General features: G+C 47.9%; 1 protein-coding gene across 2 annotated transcripts; it reads right to left on the minus strand.

Moving 5' to 3' along the window:
* Positions 1-2: 2 nt before the first annotated feature.
* On the minus strand, positions 3-17,518 carry GIPC1 (GIPC PDZ domain containing family member 1). 2 transcript variants are annotated; one of them, XM_066593221.1, is made up of 7 exons: positions 17,403-17,518; positions 12,734-13,055; positions 10,248-10,433; positions 9,853-10,033; positions 5,118-5,224; positions 4,690-4,771; positions 3-865 (listed from the first exon to the last, which is right to left on the minus strand). In XM_066593221.1, exons 2-7 carry the CDS (start codon positions 13,016-13,018, stop codon positions 714-716), a joined length of 993 nt encoding a protein of 330 aa, XP_066449318.1. In that variant the 5' UTR covers positions 13,019-13,055; positions 17,403-17,518; the 3' UTR covers positions 3-713. The 2 variants fall into 2 exon arrangements, with proteins under 2 accessions (XP_066449318.1, XP_066449316.1); XM_066593219.1 differs by having other exon boundaries at positions 5,109-5,224.
* Between the last annotated feature and the right edge of the window lie 7,614 nt (positions 17,519-25,132).

The raw sequence follows: 25,132 nt of genomic DNA on the forward strand, positions 1-25,132 counted from the left end.
GCTCCTATGTATAAAATCTTTTAATAAATTCTTTTTCTCTTACAGTCATAAATCGGGAACACAGAAAATAAACTTGTGAGTTGACGACATAAATTATCTAGGTCAATGACCCCTCTGATCCAGCAAGAAGCACCGTAATCATTATTGCAATTCTGCCACCCAGACAGTAGGTGGCGCTAGTAACCGGCCTCTTCCGAATGCAGAGGGTGTAACATACTACTCTTTTAGCAGTTATAGACTTTAACATTAGAAAAGTGTTCTGTACGGGGGGAGACGTCACCGCATCTCCACCATCGGATGTGGGGGTCCAACTATCCCATTAGCTTAGTATTCACTAGATATCCATCCAAGGAATGTAATGGAGTGTTACTCTAGAGGTTGTAGTGTGCAGTATTGTCCGTGCCCGCCATCTCCCTCTAGCTCAGTATATCCTGGGTTTGCATTAACGTTCATGCCCGTTTGTAGCAGTCACCCTGGAGGATCAGTCAAGGCCAGGCGCCTCCCGACAGTCTCCGCTGAAGACGACGGTGATGTAATAGCAGGAAGGAGTGACATAATAAGACCAGGATCTTCACAGCAGTGGTTTAGCCCTTAGAAAATCCCCCCTCAACCGATGTGCCGACCTCCAGGGACTGCATGATAGAGATGTGGACGGGAAGCAGCGGATACACCCCCTTTAAGGGGGAAGGGAATGGTGCAGGGGTTAAGGTCATTTAGTAGCGTCCCGCCTTGGCATCACCTATTGCCCCCCAGACGTCAAAGACAAACTCATCTGGGAAAGCGAAGTCCCCGAGCGTGCGGTCCAAGGCTTGGGAGAAGTCGTCGGGGTTCTGTTTATCCATGCCCAGCTCTACCATGGTGCCAGCTGTAGGAGAGGGCAAAACAAGGTCAGATTAATGCAGAATATCTGGCACGGATTTCACATTCACTCATCCAATTAAGCAAAATTAAATAAATGATGCATCAGGGAAGAAAAAAAGAAACATGAAGCAGTAATAATATGGAGTTGATGTGTGCAGCTGCCTTGTGAAGCCGACAGTTTAACCATCAGGGACCGTTTACCATCAGTGCATGGCGGGACAAGATGTGCGGCAAACCTGCCAGATAACTACCCTCATCATCCACACACCGTTGACGGCGGCACGACTCCCGGTGTGTGGAGTGACCAGAGATTAACGTAAGGTTTTATAACATTACATAAGGGCTATACTAGTGACACGGCTTCTCAGCTGGACTGCATTAAAGGGGTTTTCAGGACATTTAAAAAAAAAAAAAAGGGCTTGAAATGAAGAAGTGGGTTATGGGGCTTCTGCGCTGGACGAGAAGCCACCAAGATAGGCGAATATTCATTTTTTTCATGTCCAGGAAAATCCCTTAAAGACACAGTTCTGATTAATCTATGTATGGGATAGGTGATTCAAGTCTGATTGGTGAGGGTCTTGCCACTGAGACCCTCACTAATCCTGAGAACATCAGTCCTTACCCCCCTCTTCTCCTCACTGCGGGCTCAGAGATTGCATGGAGTGGCAAATCGCATATGTACAGTATCACTACCTCACCTGCTTGTAGTGAGGAGGGGAGGGGGCCCTATTCTTAGGATTGATGGGGTCTCAGCGGTGGACCCCAACCCATCATCCTTTTATGTCCTGTCCTACAGACAGGTGATAAGTCGATTTTGATACAATTCCTAAGCAGCATAAACTAAGTTATGGTGCTTATAGTTTAGGTGACGTGGAGCCTGGAGAGCTGCGTCTCATGCTTACCCATTCCTGCGGTGTCCCCGTCAAAGTCAGCCCATGCCCAGCCAGCTTGACTCCTTTCAGAAGGCTGTGCATGTGAATTCCCATTTGTCTTTATGGCAGTGTGCGCACGCCACGTCACCTACACCATAAGCGCCATACCTTAGTTTATGTTGCTTATAGTTGATGACCGGTTCTCTTTAATGACTCCTGGGTGATAAATGGAAGTTTAAAAGCCAGTCAGAAATCCACCTTCCATGTCATCAGTGACCCGAACTGCTGTGCCATTCTTTCCCCAAGCTTTACACTGCAGCTCTGCTTGTTCAGCCTGGCTGGCGTGCATTATAAGCACAAGCCCATCATAAGCCAGCTTAGTCAGAGTGCCGATAACAGATTTCCATTATAACAAAGCTTAGGGGAAAAAAGTAATAAAATTCTTGCTGGTCATCCACTTAGCAGTCCGAGGCTTCTACAAGAGCCTTCTCCCCGGAGCAGCAGTCAGTCATCTGTGTCAGCCAAAGAAAGAATTCGGGGGATGAAGGAATGCCAATACTGCCGTTCTGACTACCTCTGTGGCCAAACCTCTAGTGATGGTGAGGCCAGGCTCCCATATGCCCCGTTGCAGTACCAATCCAGGCCCACATCGTGCACTGCTGGCCTCCAACATTTGGATCGGCCTCCTAGACCGGCTACTACTTGGCCAGGTATGCAGAAAGGACAAAGTGATTATAAACCACGATCCGCTATAACACTGAAGTAATATACAAGCGATATAAAGAATTCTTTGGCTACTGCATGTAAGCCAGAGCTCCAGTAAGGCTGCTTATATGTCGCCCGGGTGATCCTGCTCTTCCCTAGAGAGCCTTCTCCCTTCAATGTTTAGCTGAATGTATGCGGAGAGCGTTAGACAGGAGAGAACTACACCAACAATCCATCCCTTCCTTCATTCCCCCAAGTTTAGCTCGGTCTCCATCTCTGCTGTACGGGTTATTTTACACGAAGCGACAATTATTTGCCTGAGTGAATGATGTCACAGTTTAAACACAAAGATGAATAGATTTATTTTTTTTACAGGATCGTTCATTTGGCGGCATCAGTGAATGAGAACGACTGAGCGATCGGGGTTTAAACAAACAATTTGCGAATGAGCCAACAATGATTTTCGTGCTTGCATGAAATGAATGATGAGAACGAATTGCTGTTCAATCGCTGGCCGTGTTTACATTGAGCGATTATCGTTCAAATTCAAACGGAATGATAATCATTCCGTGTAATAAATAGCGGCTTCAGGCAGCTGGCTGCAGCAGGAGCCCCCCACTGGTCTGCTTCCAAAAGGACAGCTAGAACGCTCTAGACCCCTTAGCGCCTCTCAGAGTATCCTAAGTCAATCACCATTTATTTAAACAGTCCTTTATTGAGGACAAGGTGATGGAAGTCTTAAAGGGGTTGTGCCGCGGCAGCAAGTGGGGTTATACACTTCTGTATGGCCATATTAATGCACTTTGTAATATACATCGTGCATTAATTATGAGCCATACAGAAGTTATTCACTTACCTGCTCCGTTGCTAGCGTCCTCGTTTCCATGGTGCCGTCTAATCGCCCGATTAGACGCGCTTGCGCAGTCCGGTCTTCTGGCTGGTGAATGGGGCCGCTCGTGCCGGCGAGCTGGTCACTGCGTCGTCATCGTAGCTCCGCCCCGTCACGTGTGCCGATTCCAGCCAATCAGGAGGCTGGAATCAGCAATGGAACGCAAGGAAGGAGAAGAAAATCCATGGTGCACCATGGGAGAAGACCTGCGGTCCACCGTGGGAGAAGACCAGCGGCGCCATCTTCACAAGAAGAAAAGAAGAAGCTGCAGAACGCTGATGCAGGTAAGCGCAATGTGCTTTTTAAAAACTAACCCATGCTTTCTTTTTAACAGCGCAGAATGCGGGGGTAAGTGAAAAAAAAAATTTTTCACTTTCGCCGCGGGACAACCCCTTTAAGTGACTCCAGAGCCCAATTATCTTTTTAAATCGGGACGACAGTCGGGTAAATGTCTGCAGGGGTGTTGACGTCACCTCTAAGGCCTCATGTCCACGGGGAAAATCGGGCCCGCTACGGATTCTACATGTAGAATCTGCAGCGGGTCCCTCCTGCCCCGCGGACATGAGCGCTGAAAATACGAATAAATAAGAATTTACCTATCCGTAGCGGGCGGCGAAGCTCTGCTCTTCCTCACGGCCGGATCTTCTTTTTCGGCCGGCGGATGAATTCCTCACGCCGGCGGCACGTCGTCGACGTGCCGCGCGCATGCGCCGGGCACATCCGCCGAGCCGAAGCAAGGGAGATGCGGCCGTGAGGAAGAGAAGAGCTTCCCGGCCCGCTGCGGGTGAGTAAATTCTTTAAATTCCTATTTTAGGTCTCCCGCGGATCCGGACGGCTTCCATAGGCTTCAATAGAAGCCCGCGGGAGACCCGCACGAAAATGGAGCATGGTCCAGATTTTTTCATGCTCCATTTTTTTTTTAAATCCCTTTTATTGACCATCCGCAGGTATTTATGTACCCGCGGGTGGTCAATGCATCCCTATGGGGTGCGGATCCGCGTGCAGGTAATCCGCTGCGGATCCTAAATCATATTTTCCCCGTGGACATGAGCCCTAAGGTTGTCAGCGCTCATGCAGAGTGTTTAGACTGACAGACTTGACCTCTAGGTTGCAGCTCAAAGTGGGGAGGGTTAACACTGAACAACAGGCCTGCGATCCAGCGGTGGTTTTTATGCTGACTGAAGTCAGCAATAAGAACCTGTGAACGAATAGGGAGCATTTTTTTTTTGCATTTACACTGCATGAACATCGCTGATTTGTTTGAATTAATTTTGAGTGATAATCATGCAGTGTAAACGGCCCATCATGCCTCCAGAGCTGGTATTCAGCAGCGCCATCTACGTACACCGGTCATCAACTCACCCAGATCACTGTCTCTGATCCCCATATAACTCTCCAGGAGATCGTCCACTTTCTGTATGGCTTTCTCCTCAATGACCGACACCTGGATGGAGGCAAAGAAATATGTATCAGAGAGGTCAATCTGTATCATCCCCCCAAAATGTAGCACCAAACAGTACAAACCCAACACAATCATAGTAACATAGTAGGTTAGGCCTCCAGTTCAGCCTATTTCTCGCTCAATGTTGATCCAGAGGAAGGCAAGAAACCCCAATGCCATTTAGAAACCATTTAAAGGGAAAAAAATTCCTTCCAGACTCCAATTCCAGTAATCGGAATAATCCCCGGATCACCGACTATTCAACTTGATAACATTTTTGATTTTTGTATTCATACCACAGCGATCCCTCCACCAACAGCCACCAATACACTGACCCCACCTCTCTCACCAGCTCCTCCACGGTCGGCGGCCCCTTGGCTCTGAGACGTAACGTTCCTCTCCCTGAAGATATCCCGGCACTACTGGACGACGAGCTGGACCGCTGACTGATCATATCTGAGAAGGGACAGAGAGTGGTGATTACACAGAGGAGCCGCACTCCTCCTTATACAGCTTATCTCTGCACTTCACACTTTTTACTGCAGCTTATCTGAATACTAGGGCTACTGCATTACACAATCACAGATCCCAGGAACAAACAAGCAGTTGGCCTTTAGTACTATTAGTCACATAGCATTCTGCATGGAGTAGTGCCAGTCCCATCAATGCCCATACTGCCAGCCGTGTTACAACCAGCTGCATAAGGCTGCATGCCCATGGGCGGGTCGGATTTTGCATGTGGGAGCGCACAGCGGAATCCAACTCTGGCAGCAGCGGCGGCATCCGTTCGTACCTGTAGCCTCTTTGCTTTTTCTGTACTGCAGATGATCCGCACGACTCGCCGTTGGACATGCGCGGTACAGATTTTTTTTTTTTAAACTCCTGCTTTTCCAGTGTTATCGCCTAGTGATGGCGCAGAATCTGCATCCTTTCTGCGATGTCAGTTGTGAAGGGCCACAAATCAGACGGCTTCCATTGACTACATTGGAAGCCGTCCACACGGAGTCCACTGCAAAAATTGATTATGCTACGATTTTTTTTTTATCAGCGAGCAAAACCACAATTGGTTTCCGCTTGTGTGCATGAAGAATCACTTTTCCATAGCATGCTATGGGCGGTATTTGCTGCAGAATCCAGAGGCGGACGCCTGCTTTGGACTCCGCAATGCAAATCCAGCCGTGTGTATGAGGCCTAACAGTATAAGCCTTACAAACATCCATATAAGAGTTGCAGTGATGACGGTACCCATTTAAGAGTACCAGCCATATACCATCTATATGCGTACCCATGGAACAGTACAAAAAAAAAAACCCTCCTGGGACAGCTGCATCCTAGCATGTGGTGAGGAGTTCTGCATTTCCCCTGGCAGGGAGGTGGCTGAACCATAGACAGCCCTCTTTCCTCTACTAATTTCCGTTTCATGTATATCATGTGTGATATTTGACAAGCCCATGTATCTCCGCCCCGTACGACACAACAAGCCTCCCATGTGAGATCCGACAGATGGGAGTTGTAGTCAGCGACACGTTCCTGTTATACAGGGTGTCCCGAAAGTATGGAAACACCCATACAGAATGAAAAGTGTTGGCAGACGGTGATCACAGTTTGCATACAAGCTGCAGGGGAAAGTAGAAACCTGTTAGGCCAGGCCGTCATCTTGGATTCAACGGGAAGATAGGAGTGGGATATAGACTTTTCTAACCGCCAGTAAAACAATGGAGTGCGTCATTTTAACGTAACTTTATACGTTCTCATGTTAACGCTGTGATATTCCTTCATTGCAGGCAATGTGAATGAGTCGCAGCAGATTTCGATCCATGCCATCCGACCAAAATTTCCCATTACCCACAATGCATTGCCCAAACTTCTTTCCAAATTCAGAAAACAGGTTCTGTCGCTGATGAACTAAAATCTAGACGACCAGAAACTGTCACTGATACAGCAACCACAAGCGCAGATTAGAATCCAAGATGGCGGCATTCAAAAGGGCTGTTACGTTGGTGCGTGGCCTAATAGGTTTCCTCTTCCCCCATAGCTTGTGTGCAAAATTGGATCACTGTCTGCCAAACCGGTTTCATTTTATATGGGCGTTTCCACATTTTTGAGACACCCTGCAAATCCAGTGACCAGAAGTTCCTCCGACCAGGCTCCTTTTTGATTATCTGTCACATGACCAACATTTGCGCTCTCATTCAATGCAAATCAAGGAAAATTAGGGGCGTTACACACAGGACAACTATAGCCCCAACAGTCAATGGATAGACCAAATGTAGGCGACAGCTGTTTACATGTAAACATGGCCATGAGCGAGAAGTCATTCATTTCAGCGCACCTAAAAATAGTCACAGGTTTATTAATTATCGTCCAATGCCCACGGACGGCAGTATCAATGTGGAATTCCACAGCAATGTCCGTCTATGGACATGCCATCTTAAATAATTCTCCCCTGCCCACGAGCGGAAATCAACTGCAATTTTCCGCTCGGAGGGGAGAATCGCCTCATGTTTTAATTTGTGCGTAAAATGGCACGGAAGGCTTCCATGGCAGTTAATGGAAGCCGTCCATCCTGCGGCAGATCTGGAGAGGTGAGTATAGGGTCTCTGGGGGGCGCAGGGTCCAAATCCACTGAGATTTCACAGTCGGAATCCGATGCGGCCATGGGCATGAGGCCTTAATAGTTGGACCCCATTGACTATAATGGGGTGCGCCCACTTTCTGCCCAACCTTTGTGGAACTACCCTTACATGGGCTCATGTCTGTAATAATGCTACCCAACCTAGCTGGATGGGTTCTATGTGAATGTAACCATTTTCATTTCCCAATGATGCTCCCCTAGACAAAACAAGCAGTTAGATCCCTGAATACCTTTAGTCTATTTACTATTTTTATTTTAATCTCAGACAACCCCTAGCTTACACGGGACAACCGGCGCTGGAAATAGTCGCTACATCGTACGAACGACTGTTGTGTCTGTACTACACAGAGCGGTTACTGTTCATTTATGGTCGCTGAAGCGCACACCTCCCTACAAAGTTGTTGGGTAGTCATTGAAACACGAGATTATGTGACACACACACACACACGAGCACACACACACACACACACACACACACACACACACACACACACACACACACACACGTTTTTCTTCTTTTCCTCAGACAACCCCTTGAAGCAGTATCGACCATACTCTATGCAGTGATCTGTTGACTGAAACTTGCTTCCATCAGAATTGAGCAAACAGCCGCACCCTCGAACCGCTGCCCTGAGCGCCTACAATACTCCCATGTACTACATTGTGGGATATGGACGCCGGTCAGCGTTACAAAGTCTGGACTCTGGAATAAATGTTTAGCATTAATCCATCACATGCCGGTCTGAGACTTTCAGAGATGGAATCAAAAAGGAGGCCATGTGGAGTCGTGTGGTCATGCAAGAGTTAAAAATAAAAATAAGCACATTTACAAGCAGCATTGGGTGCGATAACAGGGTCAAGACTTTTTTTTAACATGGGTCAATGAATTGGGAACAAACAGAGAACGTGCGTAATGAACAACAACTAGGCTAACTTCACACACGGGTAAGTGTAATATCAGGCCATGAGTCAATCCCGATATCGAGCTTGCCAACATGCAAGGCATTTTTATGTCAAACCCGCCTCGCATCACTTTAGGGAAGCAGTGATCCTCCGGCGCGAAGGATTGGAGTTGCTCCCATTGTTTTCAATTAGGCAACCATGTTTTCACACCGTGTGCACCTATTCCATTAAACATGAGAGAATCACATAGTAATTAACCATTAAGGAATTGCTGCCTATCAGAGTTGAATGGAACAATTTTGATATAATCAGTACTTATGAAGAAAGAAAGGTATGAACTTCACTTATGTACACATGAAGGATAAGGTCCCACATCCCCCAGTCATCCCAGCCCCCTGTGTACTATGCAAACATCCCAGTCATCTAAGCCCAATGTACTATGCATGCACCCCACAGACTCCATCCACTGCTCTCTGCCCCCATGTCCTTCCTGCCCACCAGTTACCACAGCCTTACCCTTTGGTGTCCCCCACACCCGACTTGCCCCCCAAGCCTGGCATTCACCCCACACACAGAGGGCAGGGATAGTCTTGATTTCACCATTCTGATGAAAACTAGAATTATGCCTCAACAAAGTGGCAATTAATCTAATTTATTTGACTAACTGCCCAGCCCTAATCATCTTCCTGTACAAGTATGTGACTGGCTACCGAAAGCAATGAAAGTGTATGGGGAATGTACGATTTATGGGTCTCCAATACAGACAGCATCTGTACAGGCCATCTGGTTGATTGGCACTTGATATTCATCTTGTAATGAGCCGCGTAAAACTACCTTTAGGCCTCATGTCCACAGCATGCGCGGATTACCTGCATGACAGTGCGGAAATTATTTTTAAATGCTTGCCGGCAATTGTGGATGCGGTCTTTTTTCTGGGCGGATGCACTGTGGATTGTCCACGCGGGAAGAAGAAAAAAATAAAAATCGCACCCCCAAAGTGCCTGCCGCCTCCCTGGTAGGTCTCCAAACAACCAGAGAGGTATCTGTGTACAAATCCGCAATTGAACTGCGGACGCATTGCAGATCACTCGCTTTTATAGCGATCTATGGAGTCCATCTGCCGTAAAATGGAGCATGCTGCGATTTATTTTCCGCACGTGGCATCCGCAAATCAAATCTGTTAAATGAAGTGCGGACGCCCCACGCTTCCCTATGGGGGGCTTGAACTGCGAATCGTCCGCAATTTAAATCCGCCCGTGGACACTGCGCCTTATTGGGGCCTGATGGTTCATATATGTAAAGTAAATGGGCCCATTCAAACACATTATGGTGTATTAAAAGAGGCCGACTGATTTACCATACAGGATTCTGCAAGGGCCGCTGCTTTGCGAGTGTGGGCTTCTTTTTAGGACTGATGCGCCCCTTATAGAAATATCACCAGTACCGTTCTCACGGTGGCCCTGCTGCTGGTTTGGCTTTTTTCCTACAGGTAAATATAATAGGTTAAAAAAATACATGAAGTTAAATAGGGATTGTAATAGTTTACCAAAGGCTTTTCTGGGTTCACACAGCTTCATTGTGAAGATTCTTCCTTTGGGCAGCTCCTTCAGAGTTCGGGCCACCTCAAAGTGACGGCTGCCCACTAGATTCCTCCCGTTGATGGCTTCGATCATGTCCCCGACGTTGATGAGTTGCATCCGGTGTATAATGCTGCCTTCTTTAATACGCTGGAGATACAGAAGTCAGAGTTTAGAAAGCACAGGGTGAGGCCACAATCGGATGGCAGTATTTGGTCAGCATCTGGCATCAGTATTTGTATGCCGGGACCTGCAGCGGGACCTGCAGAGAACAACTACAATGGAGAGATGCAAAAGACTGACCAAATCCTGCCCTCTCAAAGTCATACAATAATCTTGAGTAATTTAGATCTTCTTATACTACCTTGATGAAGGCATAACCGCTGCCATTATCGGTGATGGTAAGGCCGAGCGAGTCTTCAGACTTGTACACCTCAAGCTCCTTTTTCTGGCCACGTATGTGAGCAAAGATGAAGTCCTCCAGGCCTATCTGACCTCCTAGGAGCTTGTCCATGTCCAGACGGTGAGTGTTCAGTGTGCAGAACATTACCTGCAAGCCCCAAAGTGAGAAAAATAATTAGCATCAGCCGCCGGGGAAGTGCAAGAACAACGCAGTGCAGAGGAGGCAGTCTGTCATCTCCTTCACCACAAAGAATGTGTTCGCTGACTAAAACATGCTAGGAGAAGTGATAATTATACACCGCACTCATCGTGTGACCGTCACCGGCAGCGAGGAGAGCAGGACGACTGCTCACACCACAAGCACAAGGTGTTTACTGCAAAACAGCAAGCAGGACGACATGACTGCTTGTAGGAAATAAAACCCATCCGATCAGCTCTTCCAACAGTATTAACGAGCTCCTCTTATTAGATGGGGGCAACGCTCATAATTAAGCTAGGGTGTGTATATTCACTGAGGCATGGGGATTAGATTTCACAAAGAAAAAAAAAAAAACAACTAAATGCTGCCGCCACCAAGGATATATGTGGTGTAGTTCAAGTGTAAGATATCAGCACGAGTAGTTCGCACAGGCCCCTATAGATAGGGTAGACACCGGGGCGGGCTCCTCGCACAGGCCCATATAGATAGGGTAGACACCGGGGCGGGCTCCTCGCACAGGCCCCTAGAGACACGGTAAACACTGGGGCGGGCTCCTCGCACAGGTCCCTATAGATACGGTAAACACTGGGGGGGCTCGCACAGGCCCCTATAGATGCAGTAAACACTCGGACAGGCTCCTCACACAGGCCCCTACAGATGCGGTAAACACTGGGACAGGCTCCTCGCACAGGCCCCTATAGATGCGGTAAACACTGGGACAGGCTCCTCGCACAGGCCCCTATAGATACGGTAAACACTGGGGCAGGCTCCTCGCACAGGCCCCTATAGATACGGTAAACACTGGGGCAGGCTCCTCGCACAGGCCCCTATAGATACGGTAAACACTGGGGCAGGCTCCTCGCACAGGCCCCTATAGATACGGTAAACACTGGGGCAGGCTCCTCGCACAGGCCCCTATAGATACGGTAAACACTGGGGCAGGCTCCTCGCACAGGCCCCTATAGATACGGTAAACACTGGGGCAGGCTCCTCGCACAGGCCCCTATAGATACGGTAAACACTGGGGCAGGCTCCTCGCACAGGCCCCTATAGATACGGTAAACACTGGGGCAGGCTCCTTGCACAGGCCCCTATAGATACGGCAAAAATAGGGGTGGGGTGACGACTCCTCGCACATGCCCCTATAGATACGGTAAAGACTGGGGCGGGCATCTCGCACAGGCCCCCTGTAGATATGGTAAACACCTTGTGGGCTCCTCACACAGGCCCCTAAAGATAGGGTGCACCGGGTGCTCCCTGTACATGTTCCTATAGATAGGGTACAGTGCGCTCCTTATAGATAAGGTTCAATGCGCGTTCTTTGCGCACGTTCGGTGAATTGGTAATCACCTCGCTGATAATAAAGTGTAACCAGTACGACACTTCAGGCAGTGTGAGCCCGGCAGTCGTACTGCACCCATCTAAATAACCGAATCCTTTCATCAGCTGCATTCACATACAGCGCCAAATACTCCCCTGGTGCCAATATCTGGTACTGCTTATTTCTTTGAGAAGTCTAAACCTCATACCCCACTGAGTATAAACACCAACTTCTATTGGGTTCTGCATGATAGTTTTTCGCTATAGACCCTGAAGACCTCTAGCTTTATTCTGATCACCCTGTATGTAGCATATGGATCTCATTAGACATCAGCTCTTTGAATGGCCTTTTCCAGGGGCCGATGATCAGGAATGAACGACTGCCCAAAAGTCTGTTCCCCTGATCATTGCACCGTGTGAAGGTCCTGGTAATTAGCTGACAAACGATCAGACGCTTGTTTGCCGGGTGATCACATCTTTTACATCACTCCCCATGTAAACAGAGGATGTGCTGCCGGCAATGCTGAAGGTGTATGGGGGATGTGCCAAGGCTTGTTCACCCACCATGCAGTCTGCATCGGCCTTTTAAACAAGCGCCAAGATCGACGATAGTCACTCCTTATCTGACTCAAATCAAGCCATGTAAAAACAGCATTACGGCTCCTGTCCACGGGCGAATGTTCACTGCGTTCCCCACGGCGATAATGGCGCCGCGGGGAACGCAGTGAAAGCTCTCCATAGCGTTGCTATGGAAAGCGCACTTGCCGCGATTCTCCGTGGTGAGCCTATATGTCAGACAGGCTCACCGTGGAGATCCGTCTGCTGGCTCCTGCTCCCCGCGGTGGCTCCCGCGGGATATCGCAACGCCAGTGGACAGGCAGCCTTACCAAGGTCTCCCTGGGTGCAGCTGAGGTACAACGTGCGCTCACCTCACTCGTAGGTATATTGAATGCCTCGGCTATCTTGGCGTACAGCTCCTTCACGTTGCTGAACCCTTCAATCCTCCCTGTAGGGCTTCCGTGAGCTAGCTGGGCATGAAAGACCAGGCGAGGCCGCAGGGCAGGAGCTGGGGGTGGGAGGCCTGGTATCTGCGGGGAGATCGAGCTGCCGGAAACCCCACCGGCATGAGATACCCCCAATGCGGTGCGCTCGCCCACATCATCCTCCTCCATCAGCGGAGAAGCCTTCTTTCTTCGGCCAAGGCCCAGCGGCATCGGGACTCCTTTGTATCGGACGGTCCTTGATGATAAACTGGGGGGAAAAAATGGAAGATAAAGTCAGTTATTGGCAAACCTGGGATATATCATTGTGTCAGTGGACACATTTACTCATCACGGAGGCTGGGAAACAAGCAGATGTGGGGGTCGGATTAGTAGTTACCCAGCTTTCCTAGAAACAGATAGAAGTAAAGCTAATCACTGACGGAGAGATCACCCATGCTAGATTAGGTGGGGAAAAAAAAAAAGAGCTTTAATAGGCAAGATTAGGAAACAACTGCGTAAAAGAGGACGAGTTATACTTTCATTTATGTACACTTTCCTGCCAGAAGTCCGTGGACACCCCTATCAGTAGAACTCACCAGATGTTTGCAGGATGAATGGAGGGAAATACCATCCGAAGTGTATCAGACCTTTGGAGAAAATATGCCACGGAGAGTATCCGATGTCAGTAGGGCCAAAGGAGCCCCACTAAGTATGAACATATGGAACTACTTACTAGTTGTGATTCTTGCTCAGGCGCCCAGTTACTTGTGGTAGGACGGTGTACATAGAGCATCACCTTATTACACACCGATGTATAGAATATTGCTAAACTTTACTAGAGGTCAAACACTTGACTTGGCTCATTCATCACACATGCATTTATTGCAGGCGGTAACACTCGCCCAATACGTGTCAGCGGAGAGAAATGTAACGCCGCCCAGATATGTAAGACATGAGATCTAATATGTGCAGTCGTCACCCAGGCAGCCATAACGGATGGTGGCCGTATGCAGATGAAGGATGACCATCCACTGTGTACGGGGCAATGTCGGGGGACAGAAGGGTCCGGCGTGCGGACTACAACATATCTTCAATCTTCTGGCAGCGGCTTCTTCCTCGCTCATGAAGTGAGGGAACGTGTGTAGCGGGGTCAGGGGAAATAGTCAGCGGCTGAACGGGAGGTACCGCAGGATTAATGAACGTACACAGAATACTAGAGGGATAAGTAGATGGATCACATAAGATCTAAAAAGCCGCCATTGGATAAAACCCCCATCTGTGAGGATCCACCGATACTATATTACAGTATAAGCAGAGTCCGGACTGGAGAACAAAGGGCTGTCACTCCACCACCCCAAACCGCAGGTCTAATTAAAGGGGCTGACCGAGACATTACCTTTTTTTCTAAATGCTAGGAAGGTCTTTAACCCTTTCCAATCCACTGTCTGACCTCTGAAGACATTATGATTGAAGGCTGTACAGCTCTGATGTTGGTAGTCGTCCATCGGGGTTCTCTTACTGTATATTGCCAGCCTCTCTGCTGTCGGAGCCTATCCAACGTGTCACCTCATGCAGTACTGGCTTTAGCCAGCAGATAGCACTGTTGTATAATGGCAGAAAAAGTCCCCTAGGAAAACCTGGATACAAATTGGATTGGAAGGGGTTAAGTAGTCTGCTGGGCTTTGTTTAAAGGGCTGTCTGTGTCTCCGCCACATGTGACCACTGCAGCCAATCACCAGCCGCAGTAGACCTCTCATCTTTAGTGCAGCGGGAGTGGCGTAAAGACAACCTCGCTCTTTTCCTCCATTTTATCTGACATTGTCCGGTATAGTCACTGGTAACAGGAAGGGAACAAAACACAGAAAAAACAACTCGCTACGTTAAAATCAATAAATGAAGTCGGGGCCTCATGCCGCTCTGCTGACAGGAAAATAAAGTCACAGCTGCAGGAACGCAGGGCCAAGAATGAGAACGGGAGGCGCTGTTTCTTTAAGGGCTCGTTCATGTTTCGGCAGGTATTGCGGCCGTGTGACACGCAGTGAATGGAGTCAGTGAGAGTACATGGACTTTCATTGATCCGTTCACATTAGGCCGGCTGCACATGGCCGCATTTGCATTGTGGAATTCAAGACAGGGGTCCGCCTCCGGGGTCTGCAGCAAATACCGGCCGTAGCATGCCGGCCTAATGTGAGCGGAACAATTGTGATTCTCCGCTCGCAGGCGAAAGAAAAAATAATAATAATATCTCAGCATGCTCTATCCTAGGCGGATGCCACACGGACAGCTTCTATTGCAGTCAGTGGAAGCCGTCTGACCCGCGGCCCGTCCACAATCATCACTGCAGAAAGGTCGCGCGATCCGTGTCATCGCCTAGCGACGGCGCGGCATAATCTGTCAGCAGATTATGAAGACTGCTGACAGGTACGCAGGGCTACTGGCCGGCACAGGGGGGGGATTCCACTGCAGGATCCCGCATGCGGAATCCAACCCGGCTGTGTGCAGACCGCCTTAGGGCTCCTGCCCCACTGGTGAGGGCGACATCGGGGTGTGATTTATGGCCCAATATTGTCCTTGCAGTCCTTCTGAAAACCCCTGGATGCGAGGAGTTTTCAAAAAGAAAGCCTCGCATCCCTGCGGGGCTGAAAGAAACCTTTGCAGCAAGGAGAGTAGGGGAGGCGGAGCTACAGGGGATCTCCTAGAGATCTCCCCATATTTGGAGATAGGTAGGCAGGGCTAGAGGGCTTCCCCAAGGCATATATTTATATTCCACAAGACTTCTGCTCGATTTGCAACCAGATTGGGCGTTTGGGTTGGCCAAGTCACAGCAACTGGGCGTTTGGGTTGGCCAAGTCACAGCAACTGGGCGTTTGGGTTGGCCAAGTCACAGCAACTGGGCGTTTGGGTCGGGTCGAGCAGAAGTTTTGTGGAATATAAAAATATGCTTCCGAAAGAGTGGGGATGAGAGGGAGCGGGCTAGAGGGATCCACTCTTTTGGCTAGAGAGAAATCACTATGAGAACCCTCTCTAGCCCCGCCCCCCTATTGCTCCAAATATAGGGAGATCTCTAGGAGATCCCCTGTAGCTTCCCCTCCCAGCATGAAAATATCTCAAGTGGGAATGAAACCATTGAAAACCATTGGTTTCATAATCATTCGTTTTCACTCGCGTCGCCAATGTGAAGGAGCCCTTAGCGTGTAAACGCTGCATGTTGGTACCTGTGGGAAACAGCTGGCAGCGTGCTCACGTACCGCAGTGTATACAACACCGCCCTACACAATACCCGCGTAGGGTGGCGACACACAACCCGCTAGGAGACACAGCGTGGAATTACAAAAGACGTTACGCTGCGCAGGCCCATGTGAGGCAGTGCGGTCGGCTCACACAGACCCGTAACGCTCTGGTTGGCCGCTTGCAGAGTTTTACGCATCGGGTGATGTGAATGACCCCCAGAGGGGCTATAAGCACCAATTTATTTAGCGTTTCAGTAATTTAAACCAGATAAACATGACATTTTTCTAATCCGGTTTAATTTTCTGACTGTAGACTTTTTTTATTCTGCTGTCTGCGCACGACTGCGGGGCGGCCATCTTTACGGCGGGGCGGCCATCTTTACGGAGGGGCGGCCATCTTTACGGAGGGGCATTTACAGGGCTTGTCCTACTGTCCAGGAAAAAGTAAACTAAAAACACACACAACACCAAAAACGTTTAAAATGATGTTTGGCGCAGAATCTGATGCAGATCAGTCATCGCCATTCATCAGCGAGCGTAAATCTGTGCAGCGACCGGACTAACGAGGAGTCAATCTCACCTTCCACGCTCCCTACGAGACAAGCGCCGGCAGCGAACCCCCGGCGGACGCAGCTGCCCTGCTGCTGACAGTACCGGACGCCACATGAGGGCGGAGACGAACGGCCGCACAGCCGGGGGAAACAAAAACCGCAGCCCAATAATGGTAACCCCTCGTGTGTACAATCAGACGCGCAGCGGCCAACTCACTAGCCCGTCGCTGGCGATCCCATCCGCTCGTGTGGGCGGCCCGAGTTCCTCCACAAGTGCACCGCGTACTCCGAGCGCCTCACCGCCGCGTGACGGTTCAGGCCATGAATTACACCGCGTTCTCACGGACCAAAACTGCGTATTTTCAGCTATTCACTGCATTTCTATGTGCGCAAAAACCCCAAGGCGGCCGCCAATGGGGTTTACGCCGTCCGTGTTACACGGAGTACGAATGGCGCCCGAGGGCCCTTTTAGACTCGCCGATGTATCGTTTGAATGAGCTAACGAGGTCCCGCTAGCACGCTCGGCGGTCCGTTTACACGGGCAGATCCATCATTGGCGCGGTCACACGAGAAGTCGGTCAGATTCCCCAAAAAATCTTGTGTGTGGCGTAAAAGAGTTGCGCTACGGCGCCCATAATCTTACTAAAGCCTATGTGATGCCACCCTGACACTGGAGCAGCCATAACCCTGTCACCTGATTACCGTCACCCACAGCCGCCATTACTGCAGGGAGCACAGCTAGCAAATACGGAACATACATTACATGTCGGTAATACACCACAACGATATATAACACACCAGCACACACAGGTACGTATCACCACGGCCACCTACCTTTTTTCGTCCTCGCTCTCCGTCCCCCGGTCCCTATCCCGCCGCTTCCGCCCGTGTCAGGCGCTTCCCGGTACCGCTTCCGGTTTCGGTGACTCTCCTCACATTAGTCAGAGGGGGCGTGGTGACAGAGGAAACTGTGCGAAACGAAGGCCAATCATAGACGCTGTTTAGACGGGAGTGGGCGTGGCCACCTGAAGGCGCACTGTGTATTGTGGACGGTTGTCAATAAAGCTTGTTTGTAAACCATGGTTTGGAATGTGGTAGTTTAGCTGGTTACTATGGTGATGGTACAGGAGGTAGAGGCGGGGCGGCTGCTGCCGCCATCTTGTTGTTTGGCTAATGCAAGCTGTGGGTATATAATAAAGTGGAAGTGAAAACGTCGTTTCAGTCACAATTATTAATGCTGTGATAAATGTCCCTCAGTTATGTGGGACAGACGGTTTAACTCCTTTAGGGATGTGGCCTAGTTTGGTTACCTAAGGCTAACCATGCGGGCGAGCGCGGTATCGGGTCGTGAATCAGTGCGCGATATCGCACTCGTCAACATGCTGAGAGCCGCAGCGGAGGAGAATCGCGGAGTTTCTGCCGTTGTTTTCAATGGAGAAACATCGCACCACATGCACCTAGCGATGCTGCCGTCGGCCCCATGAAAAACAATGGACGATGCAATACGAGGGCACGCCCAGAGATAGGACACGCCGCAAATTGCGCATGTATATTACCCCATTCTAAAGAATAGGGTTCATATTTGTGTGAGGTTTCTGCGTCTTGCAACACACAAATTTCGCACGGTTTTCTTGGCCGTGTGAAAATGGCCTCTGATAAGGTGACCAGACGTCTCAATTTAGGTGGGACAGTCCCGCTTTGGGACCCTGTGTCCTGCTTTCCGCCGGGACCCTGCTTTCGAGACGTCTAGTCACCTTACCATAGGCCATTTTCACATGGCCAAGAAAGATGGCTGGATGCACACACTGACAGCAGTGTGTGCATTCGGGATCTTCCTTCCCTGACCTCTGCTCCTTAGCTCCACAAGAGAAAAGGTTAGGGGAGGAAGTGCTGCTGCAGCGCTGTAAAGAGTAGTGGTGACGCTTGAAAGACCAGGAGGAGGTAAGTATATGGGTTTCAGGGGGGGTTCTGTGGGGGTCACTATTACTAATCAGGCCACTGTGGGGTTCAGTATTACTACTGAAGCCACTGTGGCGATCATTATTACTGCTGCAGCCACTGTGGGAGTACTATTACTACTGAGGCGCCTGTGGGGGTTACTAAATACTACTGGGGCCACTGTGGGGGTCAGTATTACTACTGAGGCCGTTGTGGGAATCATTATTACTGCTGCAGCCACTGTGGGAGTACTATTACTACTGAGGCATTTAACTGTGCATTTATACCACAAAGATGATCGCTCAAAAGATGGCTTTTGAGCAATCATTTTGCATAAACTGCTACTTGCTACTAATGCCTATTAGTACCAGTTAATAGCATGTGAGCCGCTGGGAGCTGTATTCAGTAAACAGACGCCCCGCTGTTCCCTGATTACATTCCCTTTGATCTGCCACAGGGCTGACAGCTGAGAACAGCTGATACAATGCAATCAGCTGTTATCAGCGCTCCCTGGGCAGAACACAGCTTGCAGTCCTGCTTATCAGCTGTTCTGCTGAATGATGGATTTCAGGCAGAACTGAAATTAATCGTTCGGCAGAACAGTGAAAGAGGAGCACATTTACACACAACGATTTACTCAAAAGACGAATTCTGAGCAATAATTGTTGTGTCTAAATGGGCCTTAAGTCTGCAGCCACTCCAGTCATCGCTCCTTTGGTGCACTGCTCATAACAGTATGACACTCCAGTGGATAAGGACCACTATTCCTCTACAGGGCTCCTAGGAACATAGAAATATATCATAATTATGTCTTTCCCATGCTGAAAAACCCATACAGAACCAACCAAAATAAATAATGACAAGTACAATATGTCACAGGCTTTACAAAAGGTGGAAACCCTTCGCAAACCATGGGTATTAGGCTAATATCACCTAGTTCTAGATGCCCTATTGCTCCAGTATTATCCTTTGCCCAACTACATGTAATAAGTCACATACCAAGAAGACTGACGTTGAACGCAACACTATATATATATATATATATATATATATATATATATATATATATATATATATATACGCTGAAACATTGTATTCAAGATTAATCCCATATTGGGCTAGAGCGTCAAGCTCATGGATCCATTTATGTTCTCTTTTATTCAACTTCATTATCCTGTCTCCGCCCCTAGGATTAAAGGGTTCATTGTCGATGACCCGATATCTCAATTGGCTGATCGAGTGTCTAGCCTCTACAAAATGCTTCGCAACAGGAAGTTCTATTTTCTTTGTTCTTATCGTGCCTTGGTGGCTAGCAATGCGGCTTCTGATTTCGTATGTTGTTTCACCTATGTAAATCAGGCCGTGTGGACAAGAGATAACATACAGCACATATGACGACCTGCATGTATATCTCTCACGTATAAAGTATTTCTGTCCCGTCAATGGGTATTGGAATCTATCACCTTTCAGCAGGTTATGGCAACAGGAAAACCCTAGACAAGAAAAATTGCCTTTTTTTCACTGGTGCCGAAACCTGCTGCGAAGATACTCCACTACTCCTATGGGCTGTCAAGAACAATCGATATTTTAAATTCATTCCCTGTCTATAAGCTTGAATCGAGGGTCTCTGAAATTCTTCAATGTTGGAACAGCGTTTAGAGAGTAGCGGCCAATGTCTTCTAATGATGGACGAAATCCGACCACTTAGGGGGCCATATGTGGTATCAAATGGTATCCTCTCAGATTTAACAATCCTAGTATGGGGGTTTAATAGTGAATCCCTATCGACCTGTCAGGCTTCAGCACTGATATTACTGACAGGCTCGACAGGGTAGCCCCTCTGTATATATATGTATTCGCCACTGAATCAAGGCATTCATTAATAAATTCGTCATCCACAATACGGCGCACCCTAAGAAGTTGGCTCCAAGGTAATAAATGGAGCATTTTAGGAGGCTGATAATTATCATATCGTAACAAGCTGTTCCTATCCGTCACCTTTGTGTAGAGGTCAGTAGTTAGCGGACCCCCAGTTTTTGAGACTCGCATGTCCAAAAACTGTATAGACTCTGTAGAATACGTAATCGTGAATTTTAGTTCAGGCAGGATGTTATTGATGTATTCATGAAATTCAATGAGAATATCTAAAGAACCTGTTTAAATAGCACACACATCGTCTGTATATCTTATCCACATTTGGACTTGCGTCCAAAATTGGGAGGTGAAGATATAATGCTCCTCAATGCAGCTCATGTATACATGAGCGTAAGTAGGGGGCCACATTGGACCCCATCGCTGTCCCTTGCTGCTGCAGGTATTAGGTGTTTTCATACAAAAAATAGTTGTTCTCCAGTATGTAGGTAAATAACCCAAGTATAAACTGTATGTCATCCTGTGAGTTCTGTGAACCAACCAAACTATCGCATACGGCCTCAAGACCCATAGGGTGTTTAATGTTGGTGTATAATGAGACTATATCGAAGGTCACTAAAACTGCGTCATCTTGTGTCATCAGGATTTTAATCCTCGTTAGGAAGTCAGTCGTGTCTCTGATATAGACCTGGCTCCCATCGCGAACTGTCCTTATACTTTGTCAAGAAAACATGATACATTTCAAAACAAGGACTTTCCCCCTGAAATTATAGGAGGTCCCGGTGGGTGCTGTAGCCTTTGTGTATCTTTGGCAAGGTATATAAAATAGGTGTCAAAGGACAATCCACCAGTAGATACCATAACAGTTGTTGATCAATTATCCCCATGGTGAGGGTCTCCTCCAATAACAATCTCAGACCAGTCTGAAGGCGCGCTGTAGGGTCACTCCTCAGAGGCTCATATACACTGCTGTCTCCCAATTGACCTAGGATCCACGTCTATATTCAAGGGCAACCATGACGACAATAGCACCTCCTTTATGGGCTGCTCGTATCATAATGGAGAAGTCAGTATGTAATTTCCTTAATGCAAGACTTTCACTTTTACTGATATTTGTTCTATGCCTCAACCTGTATCTCTGGGCCCTTAATGACTGCATATCTTTATCAACAAACCGTAGAAACGTTCCAACTCAGTGTTCAGCAGCTGGTGGTTGGGACATACTTTTGTGGTGCAGTCCAACTCCCCTCAAGGTAAATCCCTCACGGGGACTGGACTGCGCGCCAAAAACCTACTCCAATTGAGGTTGTTCGGAAGCAGCAAAATAAGCTTTAAGCCGCAGCTTTCTAAATAGACTCCTACAGTCAAGGTCCAACTGGAACCAATCATTTTTTGGAATTGGACAAAAGGACAATCCTCTGGGCAACAGCTCAGTCTGTGCAACAGTTAGTTGTTTAGAGGAGATATTTACCACTAGAAGATCCTCATTTTCTGTGGATGGCGTCTGGCGTTCACCCTCGTGATCACACTCATTTGGCCTCTTTTTGGATTGGTGATGCTTCCTGCCTTCCCGTCTCGATTGTCGCCGTTGCATGTTTCTTCTTGAAGGTAACTAGCGGGCGCTGATCCAAAAAAGATTGACCGCCTGAAGCGCCAGCAGTGGCTAGCTCATGAGTAGTATCCAAATCTGCCAATGTAAATCCGAATCTAGTGGTAGCTTTCCTCTGTTGTCTCCTAGGACGTCGTTTACGTCACCCCTCAAACTGTGTGTTACTTTGTAGTTTTTTGGAATTTTGCTAGTTGTAGATATGGCCTGACTTGTAGTTGTCCATGTCCCTGTGCCATTTATATCTTTTTGTGACATGCGGCCGCATGTATCCTTGATTTTTTGGCATTTCAACTTTCACTCAGTTTCAGGTATAAGCACTTTTATCTGCGTCTCACAATCATTAATCACACCCTGTTGTTTCTTAGGCCAGCTGTCCATGGGCGATGCGGTATCCCGCGGTGAAGCTCCGCCGGTAGCAGGAGCCGCCGGCGAATCTCTGCCGGTCAGCCCTATCTAATAGATAGGCTGACTGCGGAGAATCGGGGCAATTCACAGCATGCTGCGAATTGCCCACCGCGAGCGGAGAATCGCAATGATTCTCCACTCGTGGACAGGTGCCTGGCGCTTTCCATAGCAATGCTGGCCGGCGAATAAACTGCTGTGGACAGGGGGCCTGAATTTCAATCTGAAGAAACTCCATATTAAACAGCATAGTATCGAATGCATATTTATTTGAGATGTTGACAAATTTAGCGCAAAACACAGCATTATCCATCATCAATGTGGGTTGTATATGGACCTCAAACCCCTTGGGATGCGCTTAGCCAGGTAATATTCCCTCACCGTTGCTAGATGTAATTTCAATGATATTAAACGTTTCTTAGCTCCATCCAATTTCCTTTGAAGAATATTCACATTGGGGGAACTTGAAAAGGATCCATCAATCTCAGTGTCAGCCAATATGCGGCAGCATCAATCTCAGAATATGCAAAGGTTCAGACATTGCTATATGCATATTGGCTGACACTGAGATTGATGGATCCTTTTTAAGTTCCCCCAATGTGAATATTCTTCAAAGGAAATTGGATGGAGCTAAGAAACATTTAATATCATTGAAATTACATCTAGCAACACTGAGGGAATATTACCTGGCTAAGTGCAGTTTGAGGGAGCATGTAAGTGACGACCTAGGCAACAACAGAGGAAAGCTACCACTAGATTCGGATTCACAACGGCAGATTCGGATACTACTGATGAGCTAGCCACTACTGGCGCTTCAAACTTTTTTGGATCAGCGCCCCCCCCCCCCCCCCCCCCCCGGTTACCTCCAAGGAAAAAACATGCAACGGCGACAATCGAGACGGGGAGGCAAGAAGCATCATCGATCCAAAAAGAGGCCAGATGAGTGTGATCATGAGGGTGAACGCCAGACGCCATCCACATAAAATGAGGATCTTCTAGTGGTAAATATCTCCTCTAAACAACTAACTGTTGCACCGACTGACCCGTTGTCCAGAGAATTGTCCTTTTGTCCAATTCCAAGAAATGATTGGTTCCAGTTGGACCTTGACTGTAGGAGTCTATTTAGAAAGCTGTGGCTTAAATCTTATTTTGCTTCTTCCGAACAACCTCATTTGGAGTAGGTTTTTGGTGCGCAGTCCAGCCCCCGTGAGGGATTTACTTTGAGGGGAGTTGGACTGTGCAACAAAAAAATGTTCCAACCACCATCAGCTGAACACTGTATTGAAACGTTCATACAGTTTGTTAATAAAGATATGTAGCCGTTAAGGGCCCAGAGATACAGGTTGAGGCATAGAACAAGTATCAGTAAAAGTGAAAGTCTTGTATTAAGGGAATTACATACTGACTCCTCCATTACGATAGGAGCAGCCCATAAAGGAGGTGCTATTGTCGTCATGGATGCTCTTGAATATAGACGTGAGATCCTAGGTCAATTGGGAGACAGCAGTGTATATGAGCCTCTGAGGAGTGACCCTACAGCGCGCCTTCAGACTGGTCTGAGATTGTTATTGGAGGAGACCCTCGCCATGGGGATAATTGATCAACAACTGTTACGGTATCTATCAAAGAATGGTAGAGTTGGAAGGGACCTCCAAGGTCACCGGGTCCAACCCTTCTGGTCAATGCAGGATTCACTGAATCATCACAGACAGATATTTGTCCAGCCTTTGTTTGAAGACTTCTATTGAAGCAGAACTCACTTCCTCCTGTGGTAACCTGTTCCACTCATTTATCACCCTCACTGTCTGATATCTCATCTGTGTCACCTCCCTTTCAGTTTCATCCTATTGCTTCTAGTCTTTCCTTGTACAAATGAGAATAAGGCTGATCCCTCGGCACTGTGACAGCCCTTCAGATATTTGTAGACAACTATTAAGTCTCCTCTCAGCCTTCTCTTCTGCAAGCTAAACATTCCCAGATCCTTTAACCATTCCTCATAGGACATGATTTGCAGACCGCTCACAGTTCTGCAAACTCCTTATGTATAGCAGTAATTAGTCCAGTCAGCACCACTCCCAAAATAGCTACGTAATTGAGGTCACACAGTATATCCTGGACACGACCTTCTCCACCCCATACCTATTTTCTGTGGACTGCATAAAGTAACTGATGATTATCATTTTGTGCTGAAGACTCATGAACCTGTTAATGGTGAAATGGTTTATGATCTTATGGTCCTGTCTTGTATACTTAAGGCTACGTTCCTTGTAAATTAGTAAGTGTTTTAGAGGTGCAAAACCTGTTCCAAAATATTTTCTTGGTTTTCCCTGTTGGTTCAAAGAACTTATCCAGGTTATAAAACTGATGGCTTATATTTGATGGATAAACCATCAATATCAGTATCTGATCGATTGGTTTGACTCTTGGGACTGCCACAAATCAGATATTTGAAGGAGGCATGCTGCTCATACTTTTTGTAGTGGCCGTTCTGAGTGCTGCAGTGCCGTCCCATTAAAGGTCCAGACAAGGAACCCTGACTAATCTATTCTGGCTGGTGTGCCCCTCCAAAGTTATCACATATGCAGCTCAGGAGACACCACTTGGTGTTTACATCACCCTGAATGAATTCCGTACTAGTAGAGAACTAAGCGTCCAAAGACAGGGAAGCATGGCATATGCTGATCCACAAAGTGAGAGAAAGTTGGCAACGACCGAACTAATAAATCTTCATCATCATACTAAG

Source organism: Eleutherodactylus coqui, chromosome 2 (genome assembly GCF_035609145.1).
Source record: "Eleutherodactylus coqui strain aEleCoq1 chromosome 2, aEleCoq1.hap1, whole genome shotgun sequence".
Lineage (NCBI taxonomy): Eukaryota > Metazoa > Chordata > Amphibia > Anura > Eleutherodactylidae > Eleutherodactylus > Eleutherodactylus coqui.

What these genes read in the sequence shown, in the direction of transcription:
- GIPC1 (XM_066593219.1), bottom strand. Translation starts at nt 13,018, where the DNA reads ATGCCGCTGGGCCTTGGCCGAAGAAAGAAGGCTTCTCCGCTGATGGAG. An exon ending in TCAATATACCTACGAGTGAG is followed by an intron (nt 10,434 to 12,733) that starts GTGAGCGCACGT and finishes TGGGGCTTGCAG; the next exon opens with GTAATGTTCTGCACACTGAA. An exon ending in GCGGTTATGCCTTCATCAAG is followed by an intron (nt 10,034 to 10,247) that starts GTAGTATAAGAA and finishes CTGTATCTCCAG; the next exon opens with CGTATTAAAGAAGGCAGCAT.